The following is a 21,357-nucleotide window of genomic DNA, read 5'->3' as shown; positions in this document are numbered from 1 at the left end:
GGAACCTTCAAAGGTTTCGGTTATTCGACCCAGATTGTAATATCCACGTTTGTCACTGTCTTCCACTAACCACACAAGATCACCCTGCTGAAGACTTCTTTCCGTTGTGGTCTGCCATTTCTTTCGACTATTCAACGTTGGCAAGTATTCTTTACGGAATCTGTCCCAGATGAGGTCTGCGTAAGCTTGTGTTTGTCGGAAGAGCTTTCTATGGTCAACAAATTGCTCTGCACCTGATAGATACGGTAAACAAAGGTTCTTGTTGCCAAGTAGGAAGTGGTTTGGAGTAATAGCTTCTAAATCGGTAGCATCAGAACTGACTTGTGTGAGCGGTCTAGCATTCAGCGTCTGTTCAACAAGACACATCGTGGTTGACAGAACGTCCTCCGTGACCGATCGATTGCCCAGCACTGCGTACATTGCCTTCTTGCAACTCCTAACCAGTCTTTCCCACACTCCTCCAAAGTGTGGTGCTGCAGGTGGGTTGAACTTCCATCTGATACCTTGTTGAATCAGATGTTCTTCAATTCGCACCCTGTTCCATGCTGCTATATACTCTGCCAGTTCTTTTTCAGCTCCAACGAAGTTTGTCCCGTTATCGCTAATCATTTTGACCGGTTTGCCTCTTCGTGCAATGAATCGCATAATTGCGTTCAGACAACTATCAGTGTCTAGTCTTGGTACAATCTCTATATGTACCGCTCGTACAGTAAGGCATGTGAATAGACAGCACCAACGCTTTTCGTTTCTTCGACCAATCTTTACTGTGAATGGTCCGAAATAGTCTACGCCCACATTCGAGAACACTGTTGATGCGACTAATCGTTCTTCAGGTAGTTCTGCCATTACTGGTGCCTTTGTTTGGGCTCTTCCCTTTCGACATCTAATGCATTTGTTTTTGATCGATCTCAAAGCATTTCGTATGCCTAGGATCCAGAATTTCTGCTGAACTATGTTTCTGACATGTTCAGTACCTTCGTGATGACTATTCTTATGTTCATTTCGCAAGAATAATTCAACTACATGGTGCTTCCAATGTAACAGTATTGGATGCTTCGTTTCGAAGCTCAATTGACTTTTACCTATTCTGCCTTGGGCACGAATAATTCCTTGCTGGTCCATGAATGGTGAAAACTGGAGGATTTTGCTGTTTTTTGGAATTTCCCTTTCAGCCTTGAGAGATTTCATCTCTTCAGTAAACTGTTCTTGCTGCAGTAGTCTGAAGATGCTTGCTTGTGCATCCTCTCTTTCTTCAACACTTAGTGTTTTTGTTGCCGGTTTGTGTTTTTTGAATACACGCTGTATGTATGCTATTGTATTTACTAGTCGACTGTAATTGCTAAATCGTTCCCACTGAATCAGCGGCTTATTCTCTTGAACCTTAGCTGAGAAGACCATTTCGTCGTTTTGTTCGTCTGAAGCAAATGTTAAATTCAACTGTTCAGGCCATTCGTTCTCTCGTTGCTTCAACCAGGCCGGCCCAGTGAGCCATTCACTTCTCTTAAGTTCGTCAACATTGATCGCTCGTGTCCCGATGTCAGCTGGATTGTTAATACCACTCACATGATTCCACTGTGAAACATTAGTTGTATCCAAAATCTCAGCCACTCTGTTTGCAACAAACACATGTTGCTTACGGTGGGAGCTATGAATCCATTGCAGAACAGTAGTGGAGTCTGACCAAAAGTTGCAACTCTGAATCTTCGATTCGTGTTCCTTCACTATCTGTTCTTTAAGTCTCACCGACATCACTGCTGCTTGTAGTTCTAAGCGTGGTATGGAAAGGTGTCGCATCGGTGCGACTCTGCACTTTCCGATTACAAATGCTAAGTCTGCTGAGTATTCTTTGGGCTTTGAACGTAGGTATGCCACTGCGCACATTGTGTCTTCAGATGCGTCGGCAAACACATGAAGTTCCCATTTGTCCTTGGCTGTGCTGAAGTATCTTCTATCAATGCTGCTTTCTGCTACTTCTGGAAGCTGTGCCTTCCACTTCAGAAACTCTTCTTCTTCGTTAGGTTCTACTGAGTTGTCCCAATGTTGTCCATTTTTGGTCCAGATGCTCTTCAGGAGTCGTCTCATATGGACACTGAATGGTGCAAACAGTCCAAGAGGATCAAACACTGAAGAAACTAGAGATAAGATCTTCCTTTGGGTGATTGGGGTCTCAACTTCTTTGCTTGTACCTCTACAAACCTGTAGACTATCATCGGTAATCGTCCACTGAAGCCCAAGCACCGATGACCCTTCCTGGCTGGGTTCTACTTCAACCTGCTTTGTTTTGTTTATTGATCTTAAGTCCTCTGGGACTGCGTTGGTTACCAAGTCGCTATTGGTGATCCACTTCTTCAGTTCAAATCCATGTTTTGAGAGCAGAGGTTGCAGTTGTTTGAAAACTTTGATTGCTTCTTCAGGTGTTTCGACTGACTTGATGAAATCGTCCATGTAGAAGTTGTTTTGGATTGTTTTTGCTGCAATAGGGAACTCGTCCTCGTTATCAATCGCTACTCGCTTCAGAGCGTAGTTGGCACATGTTGGTGAACTCTTTGCTCCGAAAACATGACGCTGATACTCGTAAATTTGCACAGGTTCGTTCATTGTTGGTCGCCACAAGAATCTCAAGCAGCTTTTATCCCGTTCAGGAACTTGTACCTGCAGAAACATTGATTCAATATCTGCAGTTAAAGCTATTGGTCCTTCTCGAAATCTGAATATTGTTCCGATCAATCCGTGTAGTAGATCGGGTCCGGCTAACAGCTTGTCATTTAGACATACATCCTTGTATTTTGCTGCAGCGTTGCAAACACGGCGAACTTTACCCGGCTTGTTGGGGTTTAGTACTGGATGGTGTGGCAAATACCATTCCTTTCCGAAAGTGCCTTTGACTTCCGATTTACCGAGGATCTTCACAAATCCCTTTTCAACATCTGTATCAATTGACTTTTGATACATTTCTTTTAAATTTGGGTCTCGTTGGAACCTTCGTTCCAGTGAGTAGAGCTGACCAAGGGCCGAGCCGTAGTTGTTTGGATGATTGGGTTCTGGTTCACTCCAGAGCATGCCCACTTCGTACCGCTCACCTGTAAACTTTGTCGCGCTCTCTAGAGATTTCTGAGCTTGCTGCTCTTTCTTTGATTGACTTACAACGTTTATTTTAGAAGCATAGGTTTCTATGTCCCACCATGATTGTATATTTTCTGCCACTTTCACATCTTCTGTGAAGGCGAAATGACAAATATTTTGACTTTGCTTGCCTGTCATGGGACCACTGACTACCCATCCTAATTCTGTTAAGACGGCGAAAGGCTCACTTCGTGTTCCAATCTTATAGTCCAATGGACGTTGAATTTCGTAGGCATCTTGTCCAAGTATGATGCCTACTTCCATCAGGTTGAATGTTCTGTTAGTGAGAACATTCAGGTGTCTGAATTTGTTCTTCAGTTCCTTGTAATCATATGTTGTGTTTCCTAACGAGATAGATGGGTGTGCAAACGCTTCAACTGAATGCACTTTTGAATTTAGTCCCTTTATTGTGATAGGAACCTTCTCTGTCCTCAAATCTTGCGTCCCATGTATGCCAGCTATGTTCAAGGTAACGTCCGTGCCTTTGGCTTGTAGTTGATTCTTGACACTTTGGTCGATGAATGAAACTGTTGACCCACTATCGAGGAAAGCATAGGTAGTCAGCCTGTTACCACCACTCTGAACTGATACCGGAACTATTTGAAGAAAACTAGTAACTTGGTTACTCTGGTTGATTGTTGCTGCGCTTACGTTAACTGCGTGACTACCCTCGTCCATTCGGTTTTCTGAGTGTAGCAGTCTGTTGTGCTTTTTGGTACATCCGTTTATACCGCACAATTTGACTTTGCAATCTTTGATTGCATGTCCTTTTCCCAGACATCCATAACATAAGCGTTCTCTCCTCACTGCCACGTATCGATCATTCACATTCATGTTTTTGAATGATGGACAGTTCCAAATTTTATGAGTGCCATCGGCTAATGGACAGTGATCGCTTTGCGTCTGCTTGGTTTCTTGCAGGTTTGAACTTGCACTGAAGTTCGATGTCTTCGAGAATTGTTTTTCTCTATTTGCGTTGCGTCGGTCTTCTTCTTTGCGTTCCCCTTTAAACGCTGAAAACCCTTCATGCACGAATGCTATTCGTGATAGCCATTTTTCAAACATGATAAGGTCAGGCCAGTCCTCGTCTTTGTCATCGACGTAGAACCACCATTTTTCTTTAAGAACCTGTGGTAGCTTATCAACTGCCATGTACAATGTCGAACTTGATTGCAAATCACCAATATGCTTGTACTCTTTGAGCACGTTCACGAAGTTAGATACAATAACAGAAAAATTAATCAAACTGGTTGAATCATGAGGTTTCACTTGATTAGCTTTTCGTAGGCTCTCGAGCTGCGCATCTATAATTACATGCGGTCTTCCAAATTTTCTTTCTAAAATGTTCCAGGCAGCACTATAAAACTGTCCAGAATAGCCCATTCCCGAGATTGCAGATTTTGCTTTGCCTGTTAGCAGAGTCTTCAAATGGCTCATTTTTTCTGAGTCGGGAATCGTGCGTTTATCTACTGTTGCTATGAACATGCTAGACCACTCAGGCCACTCCAGTGGGTTTCCGTCAAAATTGTTCAACCTCAATTTTGGTAAACTACTGCTTGAATGTCCAGTGTTGTAGTACTTTCCCGCTATCGGCGATATATCCCGCCCTTCAACACTTACTGAGCGTTCGCGAGAGTTTGGGTACCATGGGTAATGCCTCTGCTTATTTCGTTCAGGGCTGACGTCAAAGCGAGCTCTTGGTCGAATTGGCGTTCGCGTGTCGTTCATCGAATTCGCCCACTCCGAGACATCTCTCCCTTTTGGGGTCCAATTGAAAGGTGACTTGTCACGCGCCTTAGTCGATTGAGAACGTAAGTCATCTTTCTCCAATGCTGTTCTTTGCAATTGGCGCTCTAGGTCTCGCTCTTTTTCCCGAAGCTGATGTTGCAGCTCTAGTTCTTTCATTTGCATTTCTAGATCCAACCTTTTTCGATCAAATTGTGCTCGTTCGATTTGCAACTTTGCTTCAAACTCAATTTCAAATTCCTTCATTCGTTCTTCAAACCGACGTTTCACTGAAGATGCTTCCGAAGCGTTTTCTGTATCCTGGTTGATTGTCCGTGTAACCGTATTCGTCGTTGCATTGCTTGTGTTACCATGGTTTTGGTTAAACTCTGGAATTCCAACGTTTTGTTGTAACTGATGCACATTGTTCGCAGGTGGTTGCTCTTCATTAGCATGAAGAGTTGACTGGCTTTGCTGGCTTGACATTTTTGTCTCTCCGTGGATATACGGTAACCACTCTGAGTTCAAATATTGAAAGTATTTTTCTCTCTCAAGTTTGCGTTTTAAAGAAATATCTGGGTCTCGGAGAGTCTCAGCTTTCTTATTCACGAGTTTTTGAATGCTGTCGTCCAATTGCAGTATCTGCTGATAAAGAGTCTTGAGCTTGCTTGGTCGATCTCGCTTCTCAATGAGCTCAAAACCTTCTTCCTCTTTCTCAATCAAGTTGTTTCGCAAGTTGTTGATCTGGTGATCCAAAACGCTTTGACTCTGTGACGGAGTCACTTCTTGTGTACTTCGGGACTGCAGCTTGAACCTCTACAGCTCCTTTATTTGTTTGCTTTAATTGAGTTATGCTTTTCAAAGTTCCTATCTGCTTTGCCTAATTGGCTTTGCGTTGTTGAATTGCTCGTTGAGTTTTGTTCTCGTTCGTCGATGACTTCGTCACTTCGACTGTTGGGTTGGACAGCAGTTTATTCCACTGTCCGGGTCGGCGGACCAAATGTAACGGCTGCTCTCCTTGTGTTTCACAAAGAAAGTTTTACACCGCCCAGTTCGTTCTGAGTGGTTACAAAACCTGTCCGGATACTTCGTTTATGCAGTTCGCTTTTGTAACTGTATATCCGCTCTGCTGTACTTACCGTTGCATTAACTATTCTGTTCGTAACTATTGGCTAATCTTAGTTTTTTCAACTATCAATTTGAACTGGATTGCTACAGATCACACAATACGAGATCTCTTTATGTATACCAGTTCAATCCGATAGAAAAAACAAATCGAAGACAAAGATATATGTCTAAGACCTGTTTGCGCAAAAATATTTAAATTTAAACTTAAGTTGGCTTTTGCTTTTTGTACTCACAAGTTGAGAATGCCAGAAGTTGGGGTTGTAACAGTTGAATTTCAGCTCCAATAAATTGTTGATGCAAGACACAGTAACAGAATTTACTGCTCAAGAATAATAATTTGAATACAAGACACAGTAACAATTTACTGCTCAGGAATATTTTTAGTTCAAGACACAGTAACACGTTATTTACTGCTCAAGACAATTTGTTTTGCAATATTTTGCTGAGTTATACTTTCAGCCGTTTTCTGCGGCTACTACGTTGAGTTCTGTGTGTTGCTTTTTGTTATTTCCCCTTTTTCTCTTTTTTCTCACGTGACAAACTGTAACTAGAACTAGAACTAGAACTATAACTATTAAATGACTAAGACAACAGAAAGTGTTTTGTTTCTATTTTCCCCGCCTATGCAAGCTTGTTATTCCTTAAGCTCAGCTCCAACATGTGTAAAAATATAAGATATTGATTTAGTTATTCGGCTCTTTTCTGTTATTGCCCCCCACGTCCGTTTGCACCCCCCACTTATACATGTTATAGCATATTGGTTTCATTTCATACACTAACATATACAATTATATACAAACGGCATTTTCAATTCAATTGTGCAGCCAAGTTTTGAAATTAAGACGTATACGGTAATCAAATTTTGCTTATAATGTAAGCAGACAAAGAATAATCGTGTTTTTAATATTTTTTCGCCTTTCTTTTGCAGGAATAGTTCTATAGTACTATTTTTTTTGACAACCGGAAACAAAAATTCATCCATTCGTCTACCGGTACCGGCAATTTATTATGAATAAAATAAAGGATCTCTAAGGACCAAAAAGAACATATTTGGGGGGTGCAAATAGACTGGCTATATAAGGCTGGGGGGGGGGGGGCAATAACAGAAAAGAGCCAGTTATTCTACCGGCGGAAGTTTGAGGTTAGTCGGCGAGAAATACAAATTTTACTCTGAAATCTCCCATCTGCTTGCTTCTTTTTTACAATTTCCTGCCAAATCACTAAAAAATCAACTATATGAAAAATCTGTCATAATCCGCCGTTAGAATTCCAATTTCTTCAAATTGTGTGATATTTTGAAAATAATTAATTGTGGTAAATATATAATACGGACGCTATTATGACTTATTAAAAATGCTTATTAAAAATGCTTATCAAAAATGCAGAAATTGACTCTTTAATTTGGCGCTCACACTTCAATTTTTCTAATATTGGAACCAGAAGTGAGCAACTATATTCAGTTCATCCATTTGAACGTTTAAGTAACTCTAATTTAAGGTTATTTTAGCGGATCTAATAGAACCAAAACATCCATATCAGCTATACAAATTCCTCTAAATCAAAATAATGACATCTCAGCAATTCACATGAAAAGAACATAAATTTGTCTTCTTTGGTCTTAATTTTTTGCATTATTTTTTTTAATCTACCGGCTGTGTTAGTTGGGATCTTTTCTGCTAGCGCCCCCCCCCCCCCGCTTAGTTAGGCACTTCCCATTGATAAATGTGTAAACATATTGTTAAAGCTAAGTAATCTTATACGTGAACATATATGAGCAATATGCATTTACTAAAAACTAGCACAGCTATGGTTTGAAAGTATTACGTATTCAACCAAAATTTGTTGCATATAACGTAAGCATCAATAAAAATTTATATATTAGATCATTTTTGGTGCTATCGGCTACAATAAGGGCTTGATTTTTTAAAACTTCTTAAGGGAACTATTCTAAAAGTGCCTTCAATCTACCTAGAAACTCTTATTTGTTTCAACGAAATGCAAATATTGCTCTTACAATTCGCGAAAACTTAGATTTTGGGGGTGCAAATTTAACGGCTATATAAAGCCGGGGGGCGCTAGTAGAAAATATCCGTTAGTTGAAGATAATTAACACAGCCGGCAGATTACCAGAAATACTGTAATTAACTATCATTAAGATAAACTGCAATTGATATTTAATGAAACTTGTCTAAAAATTAAGTCTTTAAAATGAGCAGTTTTTGCAATTCTTTTTTTGTTGAGATCCCATGATCAACCCGCGACGATAAAGTGTGGGTCGATTTTTTCAAACAGCTGAAAGGCGTTTTAGTGTTTTCTAATATTGCTACATTCAGGGATGATGGATTTCCTTTAAATAATGGGTTTCCTTGAGGTTCTAAATTTTGAAGCATTAAAAATCTATGCGTGGTGTTTCTGGAAGTGTACGGCTAAATTTTATCTTCTTAACTTTAAAATCTCTCGTGTTCTTTTTTTTTTTGAAAAATAAACGAGTTGGCGGCAAAATCTGCGACCATTAGCCGGCCATTAGGTAATGTAAGTTGGTTGTATTGGTTTGTTTGCTGTAGAATTTCTTGCGAATTACAATATGGGGCGTTTTTGGTTTTTAAAGCCTATTGATTATCCAGAATATATTGTCTTGTTGGACTCTTTTTTCGATCATTATAATTTCATGAGTTGTTTCAATTATACTCATATTGTGTTGGAAAAAACCGCCTCAAGAGTGTTTTTGATAGTGTTGCATATTTCATGTTCAGCTGGCTGTTTTGTGTGCCGCCTTTTCCTTCAAAAGGAGTCCCTAATAAACAGAACGCTTTAATTTGACGAAATTTTTTTGCTTTTGATTGCATTTGCGTAGCATCATCAATTACTGTTTACTATTTTACCGTTAAAATTTTTCAATATGTTCGTCCTAGTCTTCGCAGATTTGCAAACTCTTTTGTTTTTGTTTGTTTTACAATTTGCTAAATTACATGAACTATGAGTTAATATTTTATTTTTTGTTTTAAAATTCTGATTTGAGCATTTGTTAATTCTTTCATTAAATAGCTATGTTGCGGTTGTTGCAATTGTAAAGAGCTCAATTTTTAATTTTCACAAATAACCCAAAGTTTATGTGATTTTACTTGTGAATTTATAGAGTTCATATATGCAGTTATTGCTGCTTTAATAATATCACAATCTGCTCTACGGAACGAAATCCACGTTATTTTTTCAGCCGGAATTCGATTTGAAACTGAGCTCCAAATTGTTCCCGAGGAAAGCAAGCAAAGACGATTTGAACGAGAATTTCCGAGTGCAGCTGGTTGTGTTCAAGAAGGACGGGTTGTTCCTGTCCCAACGAGTGTCTTCCTTCGGACAAATTGTGCCGGAAACCGATTCCAGTCCCAAAACAACAACTGTGATCAGTTTGAACATAAAAGGGTCGAAACCACCAAAAGATGCAAGCAGTGACAATATCCAGATCAGTTTTCAGTTGAAATATGAAGATGTATGTTTCCGTTTTAAGTGTAGGTTGCGTGGCTCTGCCTGAAGCTATTGTAACCATTCGATATTTCGCAAGATCTTAGCACTGGCATCGGCACAGTCATGTGACCATTGAAAAACGTATATTGCGAGTTCTGTAATACCGAGGATTTTAAGCAATTAGCACATTTCATGTACGTTTTTTTTTAAAAAAAACATCAATTAAACAAGAATAAAAAAATTAAAGTTTCAGCAATTTGAACCTTCAAACAACACGCTGTTGATATAAAACGTGAATGTTCTGCAAGCAAACCATTATCAATTTACTAGATAATTTTGTGGCTACGGGGTAAACTTAACGAAAGAAAAGCTTTTTTATTTAACGAAAGAAAATTTCTAACTCAAAAGTTAGTACTTTTTAACTGACTAACGCCAAATGAACTACATCTGGAAATATGTCTGAAAAGTAAAAAATTTATAGATGGAATATAATCTCCTCATTTTTTGGAAGTTATGAGAGGTTAAAATCTCTGTTCACAAATTGCGACTTTCTCCGTTTTGACGCCAGTAAATTGAAAATCTAAACAGTTTTCAGAATTCTTAATGCAATTTGAGTTAACGTAGTTTTGTGTTGTGAGTTTTTCAGTATTTTTTAGTTTTTGTATTAGCCACAATTTACCAGCAGGGGTAATTTACCGTAAGTCAAAGCTTGTTCACTTTTCGTTAAATCTTTTTGAAATCTCTAAGCTATTTTATTTGTTTGCTCATTCTGGTCACAGCGTTTCTAAACAGCAGTTGCTCAGCAAAGCAATTTAAACTGAATTCTAAAACGGAAATCAGGAATAGAAACAAGGTAAACCCATAAAGCCCACTTTTAGTTGGCCTCTATGTGAACTCTGTTCTTATAAATTTTCATTACCATCTCTAACGTTTATTGTTTTTTTTTGTTTTTCAGACCAGCTCCTCTCTAACCTCATTAAAAAACAGGATTTTATCAACTACGGAATGACATCATAATAAATCACACTTGAAATTATTTCTGTGGAAAATCAATTTTCCTTTTTTTTCTGTTCTTTCAATCTCAATCGGAGTTATAGGAGACATTGGGGGGGGGGGGGGATTTTTTGGCGGTATGTTTTTTTACTTCGTTGAACAAACCGTGGTTTTGCTTTAAATTTTTCAACATTTAGCGTGAAATATTAATTTCTCTGGGGTAGTTTAACTTTTCTTTCAATCTACTCAAGGCGGCTTTCAGCTGAAGTGGCTCAGCAATTGATACTAGCACCTATATACTCCCTCTGAAACAGTAGTATGTTTAACTACGAAATTAAATCAAAGTAGTTAGCACTCTAGAAGTATTTTTGTACGACGGTTATTTTCTTTTTTTCCTGTTCTTTCAATTTCAATCGGGGTTATGGGAATCAATGCCGGCTATTGTTACATATTTTGAACCTATTTATTCAAAACCAAAGTATAAAAGGACTAAATATAGTTTTGGTTTTGATACTTAACTAAAACAAACTTTCAGCGATTTGAAAAAAAAACGTTTTGAACAAGTTGCGCTTTAATAGTTCTTAGGCGCTTTGATAGTTCTTATTTTAAAAACATTTGTAAATGTTGATAATTAATTTATTCAATTGAGTTGACATATAGATTGCTACTTAATCATTTCGAAACTGATTGTTTAAATAGTTGAACTTTTTAGATGTTGAAATTTGGTTATTTTTTTACCAACTTTGGTATAAATTGTTCAGCTTTGCTGTCATTTTTTCTTCAATATTTCAGATAAATGGCGTTTTCAATATCCCGGGATGACTTCATTTCCTTATTTCTCCTCCTCAGCGCTAAAAATGAATTGTTGTTTTACTCCTAATGGAGACTATAAACGGTTTCGTATATGTTTTGATATGTGGTGTCACTGATTTCTCTGTTTTAGAAATTCCGACATCATTGCGCTTTCTGGCAACCAAACAGTAAGTGTGAAACTTTTTTCTGATAAATTTTAATTTGTTTTTAATCTTATCGCCAGACGAAACTGGAATCGTGTAGAGAAAATGAAATAAGACGACTTAATAAGAGGCAATTGGCTATAACAAAATAAGATTTGCGAACTTGATAGTGATTAGCACTGTCTAACTGGTGAAAATTGGGGTTGGTACTTTGATGGCTGTCAACAAATTTTTCAATATTTTAAATCTGTAACAGTAATCGACGAACTTATAAATTCTCAACATTTTAAATTTTAACATACAGTAAGTGAACGCTTGGTTTTCACCAGATAATGTTTTCCAAGTTGGAACAATTAATGGAAGGTGAACTTGAAGTGTGTGTGATGTGATTAACAGATCGCAAATGGGAGACGATGGGTCTGTTAACAGAAGTGTTCGAGAATAGCACTGTCTGTAAATCATCACATATGACCAGCTTTACTGTACTCAAGGTAACACAACCATACCCCCCATTTATACATTTATACAATTTATGGAACTGTTTCCTCCCTCTTCCCCCCTACCCCATCGCCCTTTCAACAACACCCCCCCCCCCCCCCAAAAAAAAATGTGCTTAAATGACGGAACGATATACAACTAAACTCTTGCTCAATCAGTTCCAATTTCTGAAAAAACATCTTAATTATTATAATTAATCTACCTGCAATTAATTAGATAGCATTTCAAGTTTGATAACGTACGTATAACATATGATTTCATGGGGGTGAGGGGCGAATTAAACCTCCGAGATTTATGGAAAGAACAATTTTATTCGCTGGTAAAGGAAACAGATTCAGATTTTTCTAGAATAATCTCTTCAGTGCTCAGACTTAAAGAACTTCTGGTCCTCAGTCGAATGTGTTGTTTATCAGTGCGATTCATTCCGTAGAAATTCTTGCTTATTGTATATGCTTCTAGAATGCTATCATGTCAGTTCTAAAAAAGCGAAAGATCAGTTATGAAAAGTAGTTTATATTTGACTCGATTATATAAAATGATCACAATTTAAACATGAATGTTTTGATGGAGTTTGAGCATTGTATTTTGAGCAAAGTTTAGGTAAAATAGAGATGGTTTTAGCGAGGGTTTTGTAGCAGGAAAATAAAAACATGCTATTCATTCTTAATATCTGCTGATTTTCAAGCATGCGTATGGATTTTTGTATCCCTGAATTTAGGAATGCGAACAAGATTGTCCTTTTGTCCGCACATTATGGCAGCTGTCTATTAATACTACCCATTTATGGATCAACCGGAAACAAAAATCACGTACGCTTGTAAATTTATCTCTATTAGAGTACTGCTTTTTGACACTTGTTATTAATGACCTGCTGACTTAAGTCAAGTTGATAAATAATTAGATGTGGCTGAAAGCAGTAGTTTGATATTGATAAAGGAATCTGTTCTCACCCGACCCTCCGTCAGCTTAGAGGGCTTAAAGTTTGTATGGCCCAGACGCAAGTCCCATTTCATACGCGGTAATGTGCTATAGCACGTTTGAAACTCCGGTTCATAAACGGCTGGGGGGGGGGGTGACGAAACAGAATAGATCGTGATAAAGTTGTTAGTTATTAATTTACGGGTTAATGTTAATTTAATAGTGAATCGTGGACATTAGTTTTGTGTGTCACTACTAACTAACTAACGCGTGCTTTAATGTTCGTTCTCTAGCACCTTCACGATCCTGTAGTTATAAAAGTATGTATAGTACACGCAGAGCGTACTCTGTATGTGCCGTGCTCTAATCTCAAATTAATGCATTCATCTATCAATCAACTCACTAGTGCATTAATTTCCTGTGCCATTAATCATCCCACAGTATCATTAGCACCTCATTGTCAAGTGTCAGCGAGTTGTAAAGTCTTCATATCTCAATATTATTCACAACCCCTTTTTCTATTATGCTAAATAGTATCCGCATTTTTTGTGTCCTGTTAGTCAAGTGCTGACGTAATTGTACATGGCTTTCTTTTTGTCTGGTCTGCTCAAAAGGGAAAATGTCTTATTTCTTATGGACGCTTTTTAAATGATGCAGAAATTTATAATTTCGTTTAATTTTTTCCAATGTGTTTCTTACACGACAATAAAAAACTAATTATTATATTTGAGTCGATTTTAAGTATGAGGTCCGAAATGACCATTCCAAGAAAAAAAATGCTTGCAACAAATCATGATCTCGTTTTGTTAAAAGAGTTTATTTCCTTAAGCGTAATTTCTATCAGTTTAGGAGGCCATTGGCTTCTTCTCAGCAATCTGTGTATAAAAATACAAAAAAAGGACAAATGAAATAGGACAACTATTCATGCGACAGTTAAGATAGCTCAATCTTAGCTTAGACGAAATTTAAAGATTTTGTGCCTGTTTTTTTTGTTTTAATGCTTTAAGTGGGATTTGAATAGAAGCTTGTTACTTAAAGAACATTCAGATACCAATTGGCTAAAGTTTTCTTGGTATATATCACTTTTTTTCTTAGGAAAATTGACAGAAAAATTGAGAAATTTTAAACCATTTTTCTTAATTTTTTGCAGTTTTTCTTTTTTTAAATCTTAGACAAGTTTCTAAGCCTATTATGACTTGCCCATTGTTTTGCGAGCTTTTCATTGCTCTACATGCGAAAAATGTTATTCGACTTTATTCATTTTCTCAGCCAGCTATTATAGCGCTCCTATTTTTTTTACAATTCAAAGAATTTGAATTGTATTGGGGCGCTGTCTTTTTTTAAAGATCTGTTCACACATTTTCATGATTTTTGAAGTCAAAGTGGAGTGGTGATTTTGGTCACGCCGAAACAGGAAATGGAGCGAAGAAGCGAGTGGTTTTGCGGCGTGAATTTTCGCTCTAATTTTAAAGTAGAGTGAGAAAACGGTGTTTGAACAGAAATTCGGTTTCTCGGTAGTGGTTTTTTGTTCACATGCGGCAATTTCACTCGGATTTTTACTGTTTTTTTCAATTTTTCGGATCGGATTTTTTTCTAAATAAATTTCCCAATCCATTCACAGCTCATTCTGGACCTAGTTTTTTGTTAGAATCAAAATTACATATCTCACTAGTGGTTTTTTGTTCTCCCTAGCAGCATTTTGACATTGATTTTCTGTTTTTTTTTGTTTTTTTTTTCATCTGATTTTTTTTAGAAATGGTTTTCCCAATTCACTCATTGTCCGTTCTAGGTCTAGTTGTTTGTTAAGGCAATGAAAATTCTTTGAATTGTACGTCAGGACTTGTCCTGCTATGTTTTTTTCACTTCGTCGAATAAAAAAATGTTTCGCTTTACCTCCTTTTTGCCGCTTTTTCAACATTTTGCGTGATATCTTTTTGACTTCTCTAGGCTAGTTTCTCTCTTGTCTCATTCTGCTAAAAGTGATTTTGAACATCAGTTGCTCTGCAAAGCAATTCAAAAAGAACAGAGTCAGTATAAAAAATGAAGTCAGAAATAGAAACGGGATTAACCCATTAAGCCCAATTTTAGATGCCCGCTTTTGGAACGTCGTTCCTATAAGTCTTAATTACTATCTCTAATGCTTATTGGTTTTGATAGTAGCCCCCGTAGCCTCTCTCTAAGAAACAGAAGTATGTTCAACTACGAAATTCCATCAAAATAAATCGGACTTAAAAAATGTTTTTGTACAAAAATCTTTTTTTCAATATCTTCTATTCTTTCAATCCCAATCATGCTTATTGGAATCAACGGCGACTGTTTTCCGGCAATCTGCCGGGTATATTTTCTTTCATATTTTTCTTCTATCGCATTTCATATCTTTGATATAAAACGCTCCACATAACTTTTTACTGCTTTTTTTAGGTGATGTGCAACCCGTTTTTGCCCTCGTTGTTGGTGATTGCAGAGGTCGTGTTCTATTTGCTCGTCAATTCGTTAGACTATGATTTAGTTTTGGCCAATGAAATTTTCTTTTTTCATGATTTCATCAATTTCCACTTTGATTTATCAATCTCAACAGAAATGGATGCAATTGATTTTTATGGTCCACAGATGAAATCAAGACATAATAATTTAGATGGAGTTTGAGCAACAAATAAGCTGCAATAAACCATTTGATATAGATTAAGCTATTTTATTTAAGACTGCAACAGTTTTTAGAGAAAATTCCACTCATGGACACTTTTTTAATAGGAAAATTGTTTTATTCTCTTGAGCGATATCTTTGCGCTCTTGAATTTGTGATATGTTTACTTTTTAAGATCTTCATTTTTTTATGATCAGATGTTCTATGATCATACAGCGGCTTTAGACTGTTCAGTGTAGGAAAAAAATTGCTCACTTACACCATTTATCGAGACTTTTGGACTGAATAGTTTGGATTGAAAGGTGGCGGCTTAAGTGCGTCTGAGCTCTTCCTGCGTCTTGTTTGGAAAAGACTGTAAAAGTACTGCTATTCTTCTCGGCCGTTCTGATCATTTACCGAATATTGGAATACAAGTTTACTGGAAGGCAACATTAAGTTAAGTAGGAATTATTACCATAATATTAACTGCTTTATATTATCCCAGATGTTCATTATTTGATGAGATTTTTTAGGTTTGTCGTCGACATAATTATTAAACTTTCTGGCTGCAAAATAAAGCAATTCTTGTCTTGTGCAATTATCTAGTTTGACTAAGATTCATATTTCTAAGACGAGCGACTTTCTTAAGAATTGTGTGCCTTTCAGCTTGCGAGTATTCCAAAATCATTGGCGCGTATATCTGATTTATGCCGTCTGACTAAACTGCCAGACTAATGTTATGTAATTGTTTGACAATTTCTTTGTTTAGATGAATTCTGGTCGCCTCGGAGGCGCAGCTCCGCCCTCAGTTCTTCCTTTCGTCGGGTGCGGAATTGCATGCATTGCTTTCTCTTTACTAGCTGTTACCTACGCGATTGTAAGGTAAGAATCATAAAAGCAGATTTTATGAGGCTTAAATCAAATTTCGATGGCTTAATGATCTTGTGATTTTAACTGCAGACGCTATGACGCTTGCTTTTGTAAATATTATACGAACTGATTCCACATTTAATTTGACTTTGGGTAAATATATTCACTTCAGCTGTTTGTGAGCTGTTGAATAATGGCGCCCAATTACCACCAGCCTTGAAATTGAATGATGATTATGTAGAAGCGAAAAAGTAATTGTAAATTTAAAGCAAATCAATTAATTGTTTCCTTTTCAAAAAAAATTGTTGCGAAAAGATGATAACGAGGCCGGATAATGTTGACATTGCAATTCATGTTCTGGAAAGTTTGCTTGAAACTCGTAGCCGGATAGTCGCAACTAAGTTATCAGAAACCTTGGCATTTTGACAAAAAAAAACAATTGAAAATGGTGGACTTTGTACTATGTGATACTTTCTGATTTGATTGATACGGTTTGACTTTTAAGTTGTTGGGTTATAATCGTGGCATTCACATGTTTCAATTAAGAAGTGATCTTCCCATATAAGACGGCAGCATTGACATTGCCTAACCTTTAAAACGTGCGAACATGGCGCCCAAAAAGTTGTTGTCATCAGCAGGTATCCTCCTTCAATCTTTATACAAAGAAACATCACCTGAGAAGAAACTTGATTATATATTATTCTGAGACTACTGCAATGAGCAACTAGCCATAGTCTTGTTGTTTCTCTTAAAAAATACTTTAATAATGATGGAGTTTGAGCTAACTTTGAGCGATATGACCAATAGCGCCTTATATGCGGAGGAAATTGTCATATTTACGAAAATCATCGAAGCTTAATTAGTGCTCTGTGTAATAAAAAAATCATACATTTAACTGAGCTCACTTTTTATTTGGTTGGCCCTAGGAAAGCTACACTCCTTTAGAGAATTGCGTTTCAACCTTTTTGTTCACTCGCATGCGATGATGCCAACATATCTATTTTTTTTCTGCCATTTTTTACACTGGCTACTTTTCGATAACTTTTCGTCAGTTAAAGACTTCATGTGCAATTTTTAGTTCCATATGACGGAGCTTTTTTAGAGGTTATTTGGCGCTGAAATCCCTGAGAAAATTCGAGAACCGCTTAGCGGTGTGAGATGAAAGCCAGAATTTCGAAATGGCTAGCGGAGCCAGGTAACCTTAATTCAGACTGCACTTTTCAAGTCTAAAAATGCGGAACTTTTAAATCTGGAACTGCTGAGATCTGGATTTCAAGTCTAGCTTTCAATTTATTATGATTTGCAGGAGTGCGCGTCGTAATGTGTCACCGGGAGTGGTTGTTCACTTGAGTGTGTCCCTTCTGCTCCTGAACATATCTATGATGTTCGCTTCAATCAAGGACAGGATGAACCCAGTTGACCTGTGCAGTCTGGTGTCTGTGACTATGCACTACCTCATCTGCACCTCTCTCATGTGGTACTGTGTCGAGGCACTCTTCAGGTTCAAAGAACACTCTTTGGCCAACAATTCATCCGTATTCTACAAGTGTGCCGCCATTGCGTGGGGTTTGTATCCTTTCTAGTACTCAACAAATCCTTCATGTTTTGTCACCTTAACAATAGGCAACTTTAAAAGATCTTTTAAGTCACTTTTTTAAGCGTCTCCGACGAGTGTGCTAGCTTTCTCGCTGTCCTGCCATGTTGCGGCCTATGACTCAATTAAACAATTTTACGTTTGTGCGGGTGGGGTGGGGGTATGCTATGCTTGCTTAGAAACTGACATAGTGCAAAGACAGGAAAAATTTACATGACAAATTATCAATAACCTTTGTTTTATCTGATTTGTGAATGTGGAACAAGGACTATAAAAAGCAAGAACCGCTTTTGTTATTCAAACGCAATTCTAGAAAATCAAGATGTAAATATCACGAAATTTAGATGCATTTGTATTTGTAGTCCTTTGACCGGGAACTCGTTTCTTGTGCTTTTTTATTTTTTTTGCTTTGTTCGAGCTATGTTTTCTAGCAATTATTGCCACTTTTTCTTCAACCGAGATATTTGCACCGAAATTGAAACTAAAGAGAAGATTTGACCTACTTTTTGAATTGTTTATTATTTTATTGGTTTTGAAATTAAGTTGTTTTAATATATTAATTTGTTCAGGCACTCCAGCCATCATCTGTGGAGCATCAGTTGTGATCAAAATGGGACTAGACACAATCTCCGACACTTAGTAAGCTATTCACACTTAATGGTTGTCGCTAAACCTTCACAAAGCTAACTTTTTTATTGGTACTCTGTATTAGTTATGTTGCAATATTAAGGGATCTGATAAGAAAACTAGTCATGTTATGCACCCACTGAAAAATAATGCTAGCTATGTGAAAAAAAACAAGGGAAATTTGGATCACGATACAGATACGGAAAGGCTTTTTAGAAATATGAAATTTTTCGTACAAATTTTTCCTTTTTAATCTGTTCTGTTGTTACAACTGTCCTCAATGATTTAATTCTAGTTTGAAGTTTGCAATGTTTGCATTTCAGTTGTCGAGTCACCCCAGCACTTCAATTCTCCTTCTACGCATTACTACTTATTCCAAGCATCATGTTCCTTATAGGCGCATCTCTTTTATACCTTCTGCACATTTGCAAATTCAGCAGCCAAGGCTACTCCAACCACTCCTACCACCAATCACAAACACTATCCCCAAACAACGCCTCTTACTTGACAAACACTGCGAAAGCATCCACATCTCAAACTATTTTAGTCCTGTGCACTATGATTATATTTGTCTTCAATTGGGTCCTTATTCAAATTGTATTCCCCCCGGGCCAGATCCACATTTTTGACTTCGCATTTTGCTTTGGCAATGTTATTCAAAGCACCTTGTTATTTTCCACGCTTTGTCTGCTAAGTGATGATGCACGTTATGCGTGGCATTATTTCTGGGCACCGTCGCAAACGGTTTCCAAAAGCGTCGCGATGACCGATTCCAAAATGACCTACTCTGACGGGACTTTACTGGGCGATAATGCAAACAAATTAACCCTGAGTTTTTCTGGCTCTTGTCATACGCCCTCAGTTTCGCCTCACAGTCCTACACCGAGCCGAAATGGAAAATGTTCCAACGGAACCCTGACTCGAAACCCTGGTTATTCCAACCACGATTCCCTGACCGACATTCGTTCCACAGTTGCAAACGGAGCTGTTATTTTCGGGGAAACTAGGGAAATCAAGCAAGCTGTTGCATGTTTAAATACCCAAGGCTCCTTTGGAAGTAGCATTAGTTCGGGTTTGAACCCTGAAACCAGTTCGGATCGATTCCAACGAGGGGATCCTTACGCTGCTAGTTACCCGCAAGCTGCGACCTTATTCCGAGATAACAATCCGAGTCCAACATTTTCGAACCCTGAGCGCGAGTCCTACGTCTAAAATTGTCAATGTAACTCCTTAAATTGGAATTCAATCAAAATTTGGGAATTCTGTACTATACAAGTCAAAGAACGGTTATGAAATTCACAGACTAGATGTGTATTTCATGTTGCAATTTTCTATGAAGTTTATTTCTGAGTCTTTGGTAATTGTTAAATGTAAAAAAACTGGTGCTATGGGCGTTTTAGTATTTGTCAATTAAATATTTTGCATTTCATCATAAAATCATCTTAATTAATTTTTCACATTCATTTTTATCTATTTTGATTTCTTCCAGCCCACAAAACTGCAAACAACAATGAAAATTGTTTTCGAGGAATATTACGTATTTAATCTTTCTGATCCAAACTTTTTTCTCATTCTAAGTTGTTGTTGTCACGAAATTTTTAATAAAATTGACTGATTAATTTCTTTTTCATTATTATCAAGGATTTTTTTTTCACATGGCGAGTGTCTGTTATACAAAGCATAATACATTTTCGACATGTTTTACGTTCTGTTCTTTTTCCTGCTGTGAATAATACATTCAGACTTGAAAGCATCTGTGACTTGAAAGCGTAATTTTTACTCTTTTTTTTTTGTTATAGTTCTGAATGATTTATTTAATTATAGGTTTCGTTAATGAAGACAGTTTTAGCTGAGAAAAAACCTGACTGTTTGTTTTTGCAGCTGCATCGTTTTCATTAAAAATTGCTTTATAGCGCTTTGCTTCATGGTTGCACCATCACGTGTGAGGTTCCCAGGAATTAAACCCCACAGAAAGCATCCTCAGTCTAAAGTAATTCGAAAAAAAGCAGAACAAATTGAACTACTACCGAAACAATATAGCAACCCCTCGTTATCATGGTTTGATATGAAGGCGGGCAAATTTTTATGTAGGTTAGGCCCCTTTTTATCTTGCAATACATTTATCTTGCAATACACTAACTCAAAAAGCAATAACATTTTCGACGCATCCTAACCTGGACTATACTCTGAACAAAAAGAACATTTGATTAGCATCAATACCTATCAATGTCTTGGTCTCGAGCACGAGCACCACGTTTTTTTATATTAAATTGTTGAACTCGAAAAGACAAATTTTTGTTAAAAAAAACATTAAAAGATTAGCTGATATGGATTAATTTACACCTTGAGTATCAACAAATTTTTCCCTTTGTCTTACATGACATGTATTAATGCAGTATTGTGCATTGGTTACATTGTTCTCCCGACCTGATAAATTGTCATTGGTACCTATTGGGAGCCTCAACGAGTTGGTTTAAGATAATTACTAATGGTAGGTAGATGGAATTTATCAAAAACTTTTTGGGTTTATGTACACTGATAAAATTATGGTTTTAATGAAAATGAGGCAGTGGTTCGATTAAATTAGACGCAATTAATCGGTATTACTACATCAACATAAGATGCAAAAATTTGCTCTATACAGAAGTTTCAACTGTGAGAAAGCTAGTTTTCTCGATGTATCACATGCTACCTCATTTAAAAAAGCAAGTTCGTGTGGATAATTTCTCCAAATCGCTCTGTTTCCTTTTTTGTCTGCTGGACGTGCCCGTTGACCCTAAATTTTTCGCCCCTTAGTTACAGAAGCCTTTTCTGTCGTTTTAGGTGATGCCATGTCTATG

The 21,357-nt window shown here is 37.2% G+C and overlaps 1 protein-coding gene across 3 annotated transcripts in view; it reads left to right on the top strand.

Annotated features, from left to right (window-relative positions):
• The window catches only part of LOC142348151 (uncharacterized), a 149,026-nt gene extending 129,046 nt beyond the window's left edge, over nt 1-19,980 (top strand). For 2 of the 3 annotated variants that reach the window (XM_075399361.1, XM_075399360.1), the window contains 8 exons: nt 9,191-9,463; nt 11,375-11,411; nt 11,784-11,878; nt 13,097-13,123; nt 16,196-16,308; nt 17,603-17,862; nt 18,460-18,529; nt 18,841-19,980. In XM_075399361.1, coding sequence (XP_075255476.1) covers nt 9,191-9,463; nt 11,375-11,411; nt 11,784-11,878; nt 13,097-13,123; nt 16,196-16,308; nt 17,603-17,862; nt 18,460-18,529; nt 18,841-19,729 — 1,764 coding nt within the window. In that variant the 3' untranslated portion in view covers nt 19,730-19,980. The remainder of the gene's footprint in view (nt 1-9,190; nt 9,464-11,374; nt 11,412-11,783; nt 11,879-13,096; nt 13,124-16,195; nt 16,309-17,602; nt 17,863-18,459; nt 18,530-18,840) is intronic. The other variant, XM_075399362.1, reaches the window with a different exon arrangement.
• Nucleotides 19,981-21,357: the final 1,377 nt, after the last annotated feature.

The sequence above is a fragment of the Convolutriloba macropyga genome, chromosome 10, assembly GCF_964194025.1.
Source record: "Convolutriloba macropyga chromosome 10, txConMacr16.3, whole genome shotgun sequence".
Taxonomy (NCBI): domain Eukaryota; kingdom Metazoa; phylum Xenacoelomorpha; order Acoela; family Convolutidae; genus Convolutriloba; species Convolutriloba macropyga.
This window is presented reverse-complemented; position numbering and strand designations above follow the sequence as displayed.